The following is a 12,759-nucleotide window of genomic DNA, read 5'->3' on the forward strand; positions in this document are numbered from 1 at the left end:
GCACCCCAGCTCCTCCTGAGGGCCCAGCCGGCCCCACGAGTCCTCACGCCCCCTGGGGCCCATCTGGGCACTTAGTGCCCCCACCACGGGAACCTGCTGGGCAAGCAGCCACAGGGAGGGAGGGAGGAGTACTCCCCAGCTGGGGCTTCTCGGGGGTCCAACCTGTGGACACTCAGGCACTCAGGGAACCCAAGAGCCCCCTTGGGAATGAGCCTTGCAGCCTGAGGGCAGGACGGTGAGGGCTGCAGGTGCTGCCTCCCAACCCTCAGAGCTATGGGGGCACAGGTGGGGGCTTCTCTCCCCACTTCTGGAAGCTTCTCCTCCACCCGTTGGTGCCTCCCCTCACCCAGCCCCAGACTCCACCCCTGAGCACGGGGCCCAATGCCAGGAGCTGCTGTGGGCGGGCATCCTGAGAGCCACCTCGTGGGCAGGCCCGCCCTCGGGTAAGGGCCAAGCGGGGAAGAGGGATTGGAGTCAGGACGGTGACAGCTGTGTGGGTCGGCCGGGAGGACTTCCCAGAAGAGGAGGGCCCGAGGGTTTTGGGGATCCCTGGGGGGGCAGGGCCAGGGGCACCCGCAGCTGAAGAAACGGGCATTGCCTTCCTCCACACGGACGCCAGGGGGCAGGGAAGGACCGTGAGTGTGGCCTGGAGGCGCCCACAGCGCTGGGGCCCGGGGCGCAGCTCCCTCCCAGGCAGCTCCTCCAGCCTCCAGCCTCTGCCGCCTCCTGCCCAGCCCCATGACCCTTGCTCCCTTCCAGCTCACCTCCCCTCTCCCCACCCATGCCTGAGTGAGCCCTGGCGTGACCCCCACCTGCACCCAAAGGCCGCCTGTCCCCCAGCCCCTGAGACTCAAGACACCCCTCCCCAGGAGCCCCTGCCCGCCCCACCCTCCCGCTGACCCTCCTGTGTCCACCAGGGGCTCCAACGCAGGGGCCTGGATCGGCAGCCTCAGGGGGCAGGAAGGGGTGAGGAGGGAAATTCAAAGTCTGCAAGGAATGGCAGGGAAAGTCCTAAACTCTGCGTATTTGAACTTTTATTTTTATTGCAAAGAGAAATAATGGAACCTTCCGCTCATTGTTTGGAGATTAAGAACAATAATTATTTAACAGGTTCATAGATTTCTGAGCAGCCCAGCTCAGGGCTGACCAAGGTAGGGAGGGGCAGCGGGGTGCTGGGCTGGGCAGTGTCCCTCAGGCCCTGCCAGCTCTGCCGGGGGTCGGTCGGGAGAGATGCAGGGGGAGGGGTGGAGGTGGGGCATGCCAGAGGAGGGCGCTGGGGCATCTGCCCAGGCAGCGTCCCTCAGAGCCCACCAGCTCTGCCACCACCCCGGTGTCCTCGAGCCTGGGGCCTCTGGGCCGTGAGTCTGTGTCCAGGAAGCCTCGAGTGTCCCTGAGTTCGGATGTGCAGGACGTTCAGTCTAAGCCACACCAGGAGGCAGGAACGTCCCTGGCCCCTCCCCGATATCCAGGAGCACCAAACTTGTTCAGCTGGTGGCTGGTGAGATGCCTGGGAGGGCACGGATGCCACAGACACACCTGGTCCCCTTAATCCCATGGCAGCCACAGAAAGCACAGAGAGCAAGGCCTTCTGTGCCAGAGGAGCCCCCAGGCTGCGGCGCTGGGGACATGCCAAAATCGGAAGCTCAGCTCAAGGCCTCAGTGGGCCCAGGTACCAGAGCCAGCCCTTCCCCTAGGTTCTCCCACGCAGATGGAACTGGGCAGCTGGCCAGGGTCCCAAACGGCTCAGAGAAAGCCTCTGGCCCCCACCATCTGCAGGGGTTCTGGTTCCTGCTGCTTCCCTCTACTTGGCCTTGTTCTTCCTGCTCACGGGCCCCAGGAAGCCCCTGGACTGCCTCCGTTCTCTGAGCCTCCGAGTGGCCTCTTCCCTCCCCGGGGCCACTGACCTTTGCGCATGGGAGTCTCATCTCTTAGCTCCCTCCCGAGTCAGGCTTTGGCCTGTGGACAGTGGCCATCAGCGCATTGGCTCGGCAGGTGCAAAGCTGACCCTAACTCTAGGGAACAAGGAACTCAGTCGGGCCTGAACTTGTCTCCAAACTTTCTGTCCCCGAAAGCCTTCTGGGGCACAGCTGCCAACCTGGGCTCCCAGGAGGGTGGGGGGCAGGGTCTCCGGGGACCCCAAACAGACCCCGCCGGCCCCCTTGCTTCTGATTTCACAAAGACCTGAGCAGAGGCTTCCCTGAGCCAGACATGGGGTGAGCGAGGGCCAACCCTGCACATCCCTGCCCCCTCCTGCCTCGGTGGCCCCCGAGCACTCACACCCAGAGGCTTCCTGAGCCAGCTGCTGCCCAGCACACCACGGCATCTACCTCTGACCCCCCGACCAACCCTGCCTGATCCTGAACAGCCAGAAGACTCCAAGTCCCCCAGGGCCCAACCTGAGGCCCCTGGAAATAGCCTCCAAGGGCAGCTCCCAGGCCACCAAGCCTCCCGGCCCCCCGATCCTGTGCCCCCTGGAACCCGCCCAGGGAGATGGAATTGGCAGCTCAGGCAGCTCCCGCCAATGCCCTTGGGGTTCACACTGTCTGGGCAGTGTGATGTCCTGGGCTGGGGGTCTGGGCCGCACGGGGGCCGCTCCAACCTGCATTTTCTAGCCACGTGGACTCCCGTGCTCCAGCTCCTGGGTCTGCGTTTGGGGGCTGAGCCTGTGTGTGATGTGAGCCTGTGCACGTGTCTGCATGGGTCAGTCGCAGCTTACTGAGTGCCGGGTGCATGAGTGGGTCTGTGCACAGGCCGCCAGCGTGTCTGTGAGGGGCAGGTGATGGTGCCTCCCCGTGTCTACACACCACGCACCCAGTGGGGTCAACACCGTGGTCTGCCCGGGAGCCAGCACTGGTCACTTCCACAAACCCAAGCTGGGACTGGGGAGAGAACTGGGCCTTTGGCTCTTGACCCTGGGAGGGAGTCCAGGGGACCCGGACAAGAGACACGCTGGGCTCGGGTTCCCCGCCTAGAGCCTCCAAGTCTTCTCCCCACCTTCCTGTGCTGTTTTCTCTCTTGAGACGCCAGGGACACGTGTCACACTGCACAGAGAACGTGAGCCCTCCACCGTCTGCACATGTTTGCCTGGTGCACAAACACGTGTGCACGCCAGGACCTGAGGCCCACGGCCACGTGTCTGCCTGGTGCACAAATGCATGTGCACGCTGGTGCCTGAGGCCCACAGCCAGAGGCTCCTCGGTCTGGCCGACCAGCATCCCTTAGAGTGGACGCTCTGCAGGGAGGAGGGGCTGGCCTGGTGGAGCCCGGAGCCCTGAGTCACGTGAGGACCCGGGGAAGGCATCTGTGGATGGCGTGCAGCTTCTCCCACAGCGTGGCGAAGGAGGGCCGTTCCTCGGGGCTGCTTCTCCAGCACTCCAGCATGAGCACGTAGACCTCTGCCGGGCAGGCAGCCGGGCGCGGCAGCCGGTACCCTCGCATGATCTGCTGCAGCGTCTCGTGGTTGGTCATGCCTGGGAGGCGTGGGGCAAGAGCTGCCTTGATTCTGCCTGGGGGTCCCAATGGAGGCCTCCCATAGCCCCCGTGTCACCTGCCTGCCCTTGGCCAGACCCTCCAATCCCCTGCTAACAGCGTCCAGGCCCGGGGCCAGTAACTCCTGGGCAGAGCCTGCCTCCTCCCCGCGGCTGCCTGGGAATGCACCTTCGTAGGGACACTGGCCATAGGTGAAAACCTCATACAGCAGGACACCGAAGGACCAGACGTCCGACTTCTGGGAGAAGACACGATAACTGGCCGCCTCAGGTGCTGTCCACTTCACCGGGATCTTGGAGCCGCTGCTCGGGGAGTAGATGTCGTCCTGGGGGCAGGGAAGGCCCCTGGTAGGACAGGTGGACTGGGGCCCCCCTCACACACCCCCTCGAGCAGTCAGGGGTCCAGAGCCTCCGCTGACCTTGAGCAGCCGGGCCAGGCCAAAGTCAGCCACCTTGCAAGCCAGGCCATCGTCCACAAGCACGTTCCTGGCGGCCAAGTCCCGATGCACAATGCGCTGCCCCTCCAGGTAGTTCATGCCCTCAGCCACCTGGCAGGCAAAGCCCAGGAGCGGCGGCAGACGCAGGGCCCGGCCCTCGGGGCCTGCAGGAGACAGCGCAGGGCCTTTCACGGCGCAGGGCCAACAGCCAGAGAGGCCAGCGTCCACGCGTCCACCCACGTCACCTTTCCCCATGCCTCAGCCTCCTCATCTCTAAGACGTGATGAGGATGGCGTGGCCGGCTAAGGCTGCAGGAAGCCCCGAGTGAGACAGGGGGAGGGTGCTGTACTCACCACGGTGACCTGGCAGCCAGCCCAGGCCCCTAATAAAGACCGGGGCAGAGAAGAGCCAGAGGCTGGGCTGGGTCCACATCCCATCAGACCAAGGCTGATGACCCAGATGGGACCGCACTCCCCCAGCCCCAGCCCCGGAACCACAAGGCTCTGGCCTGGCCCAGACCTGGCCCCAGCCCTCTGTTGGCTGGAGACCAGACAGGGATGGGATCTGGAGCCGGGGCCACCTGCTCCCGGTAGAGAGGCCCAGTTCACCTCGGGACCCCGGCAGGTTCAGCTCTGCCCGGAAGGGAAGGGGCGGCCGCAGGCGCGGCCATGTGGCAGCAGGGAGGGACTCACTGCCCAGGAAGACCTGCAGGTTTCCCTTGCGCATGAGCTCCGTGACGATATACACAGGCTCCCCGCCCGAGCACACTGCGTGCAGCCGGATGAGCCGCTCGTGCCGCAGGCCCTTCAGCGTCTGGATCTCCTTGGCGAGGTCAGCGAGCTTCATGTCGGCTGCGAGACAGGGTATGGCTCCAGGATTGGCCCACGCCACGGACATCACTGCCCCAGGGCTTGAGGGTTGGACAGCGGGTGTGGGGCCCGGCCATGGCGCAGGATCTCGGGGCCTCACCTGACTTGATGACCTTGATCGCCACGGGCAGGGAGCCCAGCCACAGGCCTTCCCACACCTCCCCAAAGTAGCCTTCACCCAGCTTCCTCCCAAGGGCAAATTCGGAGTGTGGTCGCTCCCACGCATCCTGCCGCGGGGCCTTCTGAAAAGCAGGGAGCTCAGTGCCCTGCCCGCTCCCCCCAGGAAGTGTGGGCAGGGAGGCTGGTCAGCATGGGCCCCTGTGCTCTGTCCCAGGCAGAGCCCCCACACCAGGCCTCCAGCGGGCACCCCCGTCCCCAGCACACACTCACCCCACCCTGGCCGGGACAAAGGGGAGTGGGTGCTGGACTTGGAGGCCTGGCCCAGCCCTGCGGGATCTCATTGCTCTGGGGGCCTAAGTGGCACCTTTGCCCCAGCCGGATATCCGTCTACACATGCTCATTACTGCTGCTGGCCGGGCTGTCATTATGAGACCAGAGAAACCAGATTGCTGCCCTGGCCCTCAGCAGGGTGGTTCACATCGGGGACAGTCCCCGGGATCCAGCAGCTCCAGCCCAGGTGCAGCATCTTGTGATCCGCGTCTCCTCCCACAGCTTCCACCCTTGGGGCCTGGGGCAGCCTTGAGTGCCTTCCCCAAACTGGCCCCACCCTCCTGGCTGCTCCCTGCAGAGCCGGGCACTGCTATAGCTCTCCTCTCCCGACTCCCAGACCCCCAGGAATCCCAACAGCCCTCGGAGACACCAGCAAAGAGCAGCATGTGCAGGGGCCGCTGGGATGCCCCATGTTCCCAGGCCTGGGCAGGGGCTTTGAGACGGGGTGGGGAGGAGCACCTAGAACAGGGCCAGGCCTCAGGCCAGTGTGGGGCAGCTTGGCAGGCATAGGCCCACCTGACGCACGCAGGGCTGCAGCAGGGGGTTCTGGATCAGCTTCCAGTTGGCCTTGTAGTAGGTGAGCAGCTCCTCCAGGCCAGGAAAGAGCCGTCCCTTCTGCAGGTAGAGGCTGCCATCGGCTGCCATGGAGACCCGGTAGTGGCAGACCTTGGCCTGGGCCCGGACTAGGAAGGGTTCAGAGATGGAGACTCCTGCCTCGGCTGCCAGCTGCCCCGACCCTCTCACCCCAGAGGATGCTGGCCACAACCCACCTAAGGGGTCTGGCTCAGACCTAGCTGTGTGGAGGAGGCAGTGTGGGCAGCCATAGGCTGGGGCGGGGCAGCGAGAGGGGTCCAGGTTGGAGCTTTTCTGCTGACAGTGTGTGCAGAGTAGGCACTTAATAAATACTTGTAGAATGAATGAGTCCATGATTCAGTGAATGAATGAAGGAATAAGGAAGGAAAGAAGGAAAAAGTGAATGAGTGAATGAATAAGCAAATTAATGAAAGAATAAGCCAGTGAACAAATCAGTGAATAAATGAGTGAATGAGTGAATGAATGAATGAGTGAATTAGTGAGTGAGGAGTGAATGAACAAGCAAATGAGTGGATGAATGAGTGAATTAATGAGTGAGTGAGGAGTGAATGAACGATGAATGAATGAGTGAATGAGTGAGTGAATTAGTGAGTGAGGAATGAATGAACAAGTGAATGAGTGATGTTATAAATGAGTGAGTGGATGAATGACGGATGAATGAATGAATGAATGGGTAAGTGAGCAAATGCAGGAGGTGACCGGCATATCTGCTGTTGGGCCCTCAGTGGCGCGGGGTGTGATTCAGGACCCGGCACTGCCTAGAGACCAACTGCCCCAAGGTCAAGAGCACTGGCCTGGTGGGGGACAGAGGCAGGAGGGGCCGCCCCAGGTACCTGACAGTGAGTAGCCCCCGAGGCTGCTCTCGCTGGGCCGGATGAGGAAGGCTCCCGGTGCGTTGGGTGGGGAGAGGAGCAGCTGCTGTGCCTGGGTCCGGCTGACTCCACTGAAGTACCAGCTGAAAACGCAGGTGCGGCGTCACCTTGCAGGCCCCTCAGCCAGTGGCCCCACATGCTCTCCTCCATGCTGGTGGCAGGGCTGAGCCCAGCGGTCCCACTGCCTCTCAGGGAGAAGGTCCACCCTGTGGCAGGGCTGGAGTCCCAGCTCAAGGTCTGCACTGCCTCAGCCCCCATCCTCCTGCTCAGCCCTGAGCGTCCTCACCTTGGCCGTGGGCTCTCTGTTAGCCCTGCTGGGCATGACCTCCAGTTTCCTGTTCATAGTGACCGCCAGCTCCAGCCACAGGTTAACAGTCAGCCCTGGCCATAGGCCACAGGCCTCCAAACTCGGCTTCGCTGAGCCCCTGCGCGGACACGGAGCCGACGGCCTGATGAGCTGCCCGGAAGCACTGTTGGGCTGTTGGTGTGGTCGTACAGGGCCACAGGCGCCACCTGGCTAGGCACAGCCCACCTGCCTCAGGCAGTTGGTTAGTGGGGATGGCCCATGCAGAGCTCTGTCCTGAGGAGGCGGCCTAAGCCAGGCTGGGCAGGAGATCAGGAGGGGCAGCCAATGGGCGGCTGCAGGGGGGTTGCTGGGTGAACATTCAAAGCATCCTGCACCCTGTTCTGAAGAGTTGTGCCCAGTACAGGTTGGCCCCAAGCCCACTGGCCTCTGTCCACACAGACCCCCCCCTCCGAAAAGCCAGGTGGAGGTGAGACCACTCTGAACATGGTGGCACGGTGGCCGGGAGCTCCCAGGCACCCACTCCTCAGATGTCCAAACACGAGGAGCCCACACCGGGTGTCAGGAGAGGGGCCTGCTGGGGCTCCCCTGTCCAGGTGGGTCACCCACCAGGTCACATCTACTCACTCCAGAGGCATGCTTGGAAGGAAGATAGAAATGCTCCCAGCCCCACCTCGACTACATATCTCTGCTTCCGAAGGCCAAGGCAGGGACTCCACACCTGACTCAGCTTCCCACCCTGGAGCTTCCTGGGACCCAGGGAGGGATACCTGCCACTCCCCCGCCCCAGGGCACACCCTGTAAGCACCAGAAGGAGGAAGCAGAGTGAGCCGGGTGTCAGGGTGGGGCTGAAACCACCCGAGGAGTGGGACTAGGAGAGGACCCAAGGCGGGCCTCAGAGTCAACACAAGATTCGGGGCTGGGGTACAGCCGTGCCATCCTGGGCAGACGTGGCTGCTGGAACTGGGCAAGATGGAGGACAGTCTGGCACCCCTGCCCCGGGGACCTGGGGGGCAATGGGGGCAGCAGGAACAGAAACCGGCATGGCCAGGGCCATGGGGCTGGGCTGAGGTTGAAAGGAATGAAGATGGAGAAGAAGAGCTGTGGGACCAGGGACTGGGAGGCGGCGGCCTGAGACGCTGGCTCCATGGATGCTCTGTCAGCCAGGGGCCCTGCCTTCTGGGGTCTGCTGGCAGGGAGACGCAACCCTCTCACGTGTGAAGGGACTCAGGCCCCTCCTGGCACTGCGGAGTGTGGGCATGAGACACAGGCGTTTCCCCGACACACCACCAGCCCCTCTGACACCCATATCAGGGCTTGGAGGTCGGAGGTGGGCCCCTGTGTGGTTGCTGAGATGCAGGGGATGTGACTGAGGTCTCTCCCTGGGGCGTGGGGCCAGGTGTCTGGAGCTAATGACACCTGAGTGTGGTTAGTCTTTTAATCTCCAGCCTAGGCAAATAGTCATTAGCTTTGCCTATGGACAGCACTGCTCTACCCCAAGCCCTGCCCTCCAGGAACTGCTGAAGGGACCTGCCGTCCACACCTGCGGTGGCTGTGAACCCGTTCCCATCACAATGGCTGCCCCCCAACCACTGCTCAGGGCAAGCGAGGCAGGTGTGCGGTGAGGGTCTGGGGCCTCTCAGAAGACACCTTCCCATGACTCTGGCTTCACCCACCCCATGCAACCCTCAGGACGATGTGTGAGTGCCAAGGGTCCCCCAGGAGGCTGGAAGTGGCCCTGAGCAAGGCTGACCCGGAGGTCTCCAGGGCTCAGGCCTGGCCCAGCTGGACACAGGACCAAGGAAGCTGCTCAGAGCAGCTGCACTGGGCATCTGGACTAGGTGCCTCTGCAGCCCCTGCTCACCTGCCCTCACCCAGAGCTCCTGGAGCATGAGCCCCTATGTCATCTGGTGCCTCCCAGCCCCCAGCCCCTGCCCTCCAAGGAGTGGCCACTCCATGAACACTCCATGAACACTGGACTCCCTGTGTGAGGGCGGGAGGGCCTGGCCAGCCAGGCAGGGTCCTGGAGGAACTGCCCGCTGGGTGCTGGGCTGGTGCAGCTGGTGTCCCCTGGACCTGACCAGGCCTGTGGAGCCTCCTCTCCCTCTTGGCAGCGCACAGCAGACTCTGCTGTTCTCCTACCCTACCTGCCGGCCCGGGGCTCATCAACTGCCCCTGAATGAATGCAGGGATGAACGAATGAATGAACAGATAGCCACGGACATGCGATTTCAAACTCAAACTCCTGCCGTTTTCCAGACTCCCCAGACTAGGGCGAGGCAGGCTCTGACTCCAGGTCGAGGTACTCACGGTTGGTCTGAGAGCGTCTCGGGAGAAGCCTTGGCCACATGAGTGATGGGCACAAGCCCGGCGCTGGGCTGGCCCGAGAGCCTGCGCGCGAAGATGTAGCCGCCCCCCTCCTCCAGGGCGCAGAGCCTGTCCCCGCGGCGGACACTCAGCTCCTCCCCGCGCCGCGCCGCGAAGTCGTAGAGCGCAAGGAAGAGCTGCGGGAAGGGGCTGCAGGGCTCCGCGGGGAGCGCGGGCACTGGGTCGGCGCCGGGGTCCGTGGACCCGGGGGTGCCGTGGTCCGGCTCGCCGCCCGCAGGCCAGATCTTGTCCCAGAAGAAGGACAGGAAGGCCAGCCGCCTCCTGAGGAAGGGCTCCATCCCCCCGGGTCACCGCGCTGGGCCGGGGGCCATGGGAGCCCACGAGCGCGGAGGAGGAACTGGCGGGGCCGGTGGGACCCGGTGTCCAGCGCTCCCTGCACCGGCCGTGGGGCGACAGGGGACCCCGGCCCTGTGGTCACTCAGAGGTCCCCTGGATCCAGGAGGCACACCGTTCCCACCGGCGTCCGGGCTGGCGTTCGGGCTGGGTGGGGCGCAGGGCGGACCCCCTGCCTCAGACACACCGACAGCCCCTCCTATTCGATCTCCTTGGCTTCTGGAGTGCACAGTCCCCTCCCCCGACCGGAGGGCAGAGGGCAGCTTCGGCTGGGGCGCGGGCGGGGGCGGGGGCTGGCTCCAGGAGGGGCCTAGGAGGGTGGGGTGGGCGGGGCCAGCCTCTTTCCTGCCCTCTGCAAGGCCCAGGCAGGCGGAGTGGCTCTGCCCACCCAAGCCCGGCCCACGCCCAAGGGCACCACAGTCCATCAGCCACCATGCCCGCGGAGAAGTGGGGGGTCCACGGAAGGGTGTTGCTGTTCAGTACTTGCAGTGGTTGCCAAGCCTGAGCTGCCCTTAGGTGAAAAGTGCTTACTTAAATGTTGGCCAGATATTTTAACATCATTAACCCCGCACCAGGCGCTGAGCCTCCGGCCTCTACAATGAAGGCCAACGACAGGCGAGTGAGGGGGCTGTCAGCACCCCAGCTTTCATGCAGTAAAACGAGATGCTGATTGCGGGGAGCTCGGCCGCAGGCCAGGCTGGGGTGGGGTCCTGAGTGGGGGTGGGGTGGGGGCCCATCTGCAGTCTCTTGATCCTCTCGCAGGCCTCCCCCCCAGCAGCCCCTGCAGCACCTGGGTGGCCTTCATGGAGCCTCACACCCCTTCCCCACATCTCACACACATCAATGCCCACACTTCATGCGTGGGTTGAACACATCCCTCCAACAGGCATGACCAGTGTCCAGCCAATGACAAGACCCTCTCGCACCTGCCTGTCCTGGAGCCACAGATGGGCTTCTCGGCAGTCTCACGTCTGGGGACTGGTGTGTGCACTGTGGGGTGGCAGTGACACCCGTGGCCTGGCTCTCAGGGCACCCCAGCGGCCAAGCTGTGTCCGAGCTGACGGCCTGGAGCCAGCAGGAGCCCTGGGAGGCTGGACATTGCCAGGCTAAAGGCAGGCTCTGCCCCAGAGAGGTGTCCTGCTGGGAGCGGGGGAGGGTGTTCAGAAATGTGGATAATTGTAAATACTAAATTGGGGGTGGCCTTTGAGGGGCCCCAGCATCTTCTCCTCCCTTCCCCGGCGCCGTCTCCTCCCCTCCCCGGGCGCCTTCTCCTCCCATCACACATGCAGGTGGGGTTTTTGCCCACCAGTTTCTTTTCTCTTTTTTTTGAGATGGAGTCTCTCTCTGTTGCCCAGGCTGGAGTGCAGTGGCGCGATCTCGGCTCACTGCAAGCTCCGCCTCCCGGGTTCACACCATTCTCCTGCCTCAGCCTCCCGAGTAGCTGGAACTACAGGTGCCCGCCACCACGCCCGGCTAGTTTTTTGTATTTTTTAGTAGAGACGGGGTTTCACCGTGTTAGCCAGGATGGTCTCGATCTCCTGACCTTGTGATCCGCCCGTCTTGGCCTCCCAAAGTGCTGGGATTACAGGCTTGAGCCACCGTGCCCGGCCCAGTTTCTTTTCTTTTACGTTTTTTTTTTTTTGAAACAGGGTCTCACTCTGTCGCCCAGGCTGGAGTGCAGTGGCATCATCACGCCTCACTGCAGCCTCGATCTCCTGGGCTCAAGCTATCCTCCTGCCGGACTACAGGTGTGAGCCACCATGCCCAGATAAATTTTTTATTATTTGTAGAGATGGGATCTCACTATGTTGCCCAGGCTGGTTTTGAACTCTTGGCCTCAAGCGATCCTCCTGTCTCCCACAGTGCTGGGACTACAGGCGTGGCCACCAGCTCTCCTAAATCCCCCCCAGGATGTGACTCCTCCCTCCTAGAACACCAAGGCCGCAGAGCCCCAGGGAGGCCTCCTCAGGCTGTGGAAGGTTCCTGTGCTCACCACACTGGGGCCAGGTGTTCAGGGCACTGAATGCAGATTCCTTCCAGACACTCCCTGTCCCTTAGAGCCACGGGATCGTGGCATAGGACTCAGCACATTCCATGCCCAGCCGGAGCCAGAGGCAGGCCTGGCTGTCAGGGTTAGGGCCCCACTGGGCCTCTGCCCAGGCATGTCTCACCCCCACTACCCCACCGGCCCACAGATCAGCTCCCCACGTCCGCCCCATCTCCCCCTCCTTGCACCTGCTGCCCTTGCACTGCACACATGCCATGGTGAGCGCGGTCGGCAAGCAGCCAAGGCCAGCTCCATCCAGCTCCTCCCCGGTGGTCCTCAGAATCCCCGGCCCCGCAGGCCCAGCTACCCTGTCCCACTGCCCTCCAAGCTGTGCCCGCCCATCCACCCCTTCCTCACCTCACCCACCAGGTGCAACACAGCCCAGTGTAGGGCCCCTGCCAGGTGTCCGTGTCAGCAGCTCCTTCCCTCCCTGCTGTGCCCTCACCCATGACTCACCTCCTCCCTCAGCCCTAACCGGATGGGTGGCACAGAGGGGAGTGAGGAAAGGGGTCTGGGCACAGGATCACTCTGGACGGGGTCAGGAGACTGGGGCTTGGCCAGGTGAGGCGGCTCACTCCTGTAATACCAGCATTTGCGGAGGCCAAGCAGGAGGATCGCTTGAGCCCAAGGGTTCAAGACCAGCCTGGGCAACATAGTGAGACTCCCATCTCTATTTTTTAAAAAAAGAAGAGGCCGGGCACGGGCACACCTGTAATCCCAGTACTTTAGGAGGCCAAGAAGGGTGCATCACCTGAGGTCAGGAGTTCAAGACCAGCCTAGGCAACTATCGTGAAACCCCGTCTCCACTAAAATACAAAAATTAGGCATGATGGTGGGCACCTGTAATCCCAGCTACTTGGGAGGCTGAGACGGAAGAATCACTTGAATCTGGGAGATGGTGGTTGCAGTGAGCTGAGATTGTGGTGCCACTACACTCCTGCCTCGGCAGCTGAGCAAGGCTCCGTGCCCCCCAAAAA

The 12,759-nt window shown here is 63.2% G+C and overlaps 1 protein-coding gene across 6 annotated transcripts; it reads right to left on the bottom strand.

The window, feature by feature from the left end:
• Positions 1–1,019: 1,019 nt before the first annotated feature.
• Positions 1,020–9,965, bottom strand: SRMS (src-related kinase lacking C-terminal regulatory tyrosine and N-terminal myristylation sites). 6 transcript variants are annotated; one of them, XM_065523412.2, is made up of 8 exons: positions 9,325–9,965; positions 6,672–6,793; positions 5,761–5,927; positions 4,895–5,033; positions 4,618–4,776; positions 3,908–4,089; positions 3,658–3,814; positions 1,020–3,470 (listed from the first exon to the last, which is right to left on the bottom strand). In XM_065523412.2, the coding sequence occupies exons 1-8, from the start codon at positions 9,678–9,680 to the stop codon at positions 3,277–3,279; spliced, it is 1,476 nt and encodes a 491-aa protein (XP_065379484.1). In that variant the 5' UTR covers positions 9,681–9,965; the 3' UTR covers positions 1,020–3,276. The 6 variants fall into 6 exon arrangements, with proteins under 6 accessions (XP_065379484.1, XP_005569641.3, XP_073861801.1 ...); XM_005569584.5 differs by having other exon boundaries at positions 4,895–5,036; XM_074005700.1 differs by having other exon boundaries at positions 6,997–9,471.
• Positions 9,966–12,759: the final 2,794 nt, after the last annotated feature.

This window comes from Macaca fascicularis, chromosome 10 (genome assembly GCF_037993035.2).
Source record: "Macaca fascicularis isolate 582-1 chromosome 10, T2T-MFA8v1.1".
NCBI classification, from domain to species: domain Eukaryota; kingdom Metazoa; phylum Chordata; class Mammalia; order Primates; family Cercopithecidae; genus Macaca; species Macaca fascicularis.

Coding starts and splice junctions, on each gene's coding strand:
- SRMS (XM_005569584.5), bottom strand. CDS start 9,680: ATGGAGCCCTTCCTCAGGAGGCGGCTGGCCTTCCTGTCCTTCTTCTGG. Junction 6,794..9,324: donor GAGACGCTCTCAGACCAACC/GTGAGTACCTCG, acceptor CTGCGTTTTCAG/CTGGTACTTCAGTGGAGTCA. Junction 4,777..4,894: donor GATCAAGGTCATCAAGTCAG/GTGAGGCCCCGA, acceptor CCTGTCTCGCAG/CCGACATGAAGCTCGCTGAC.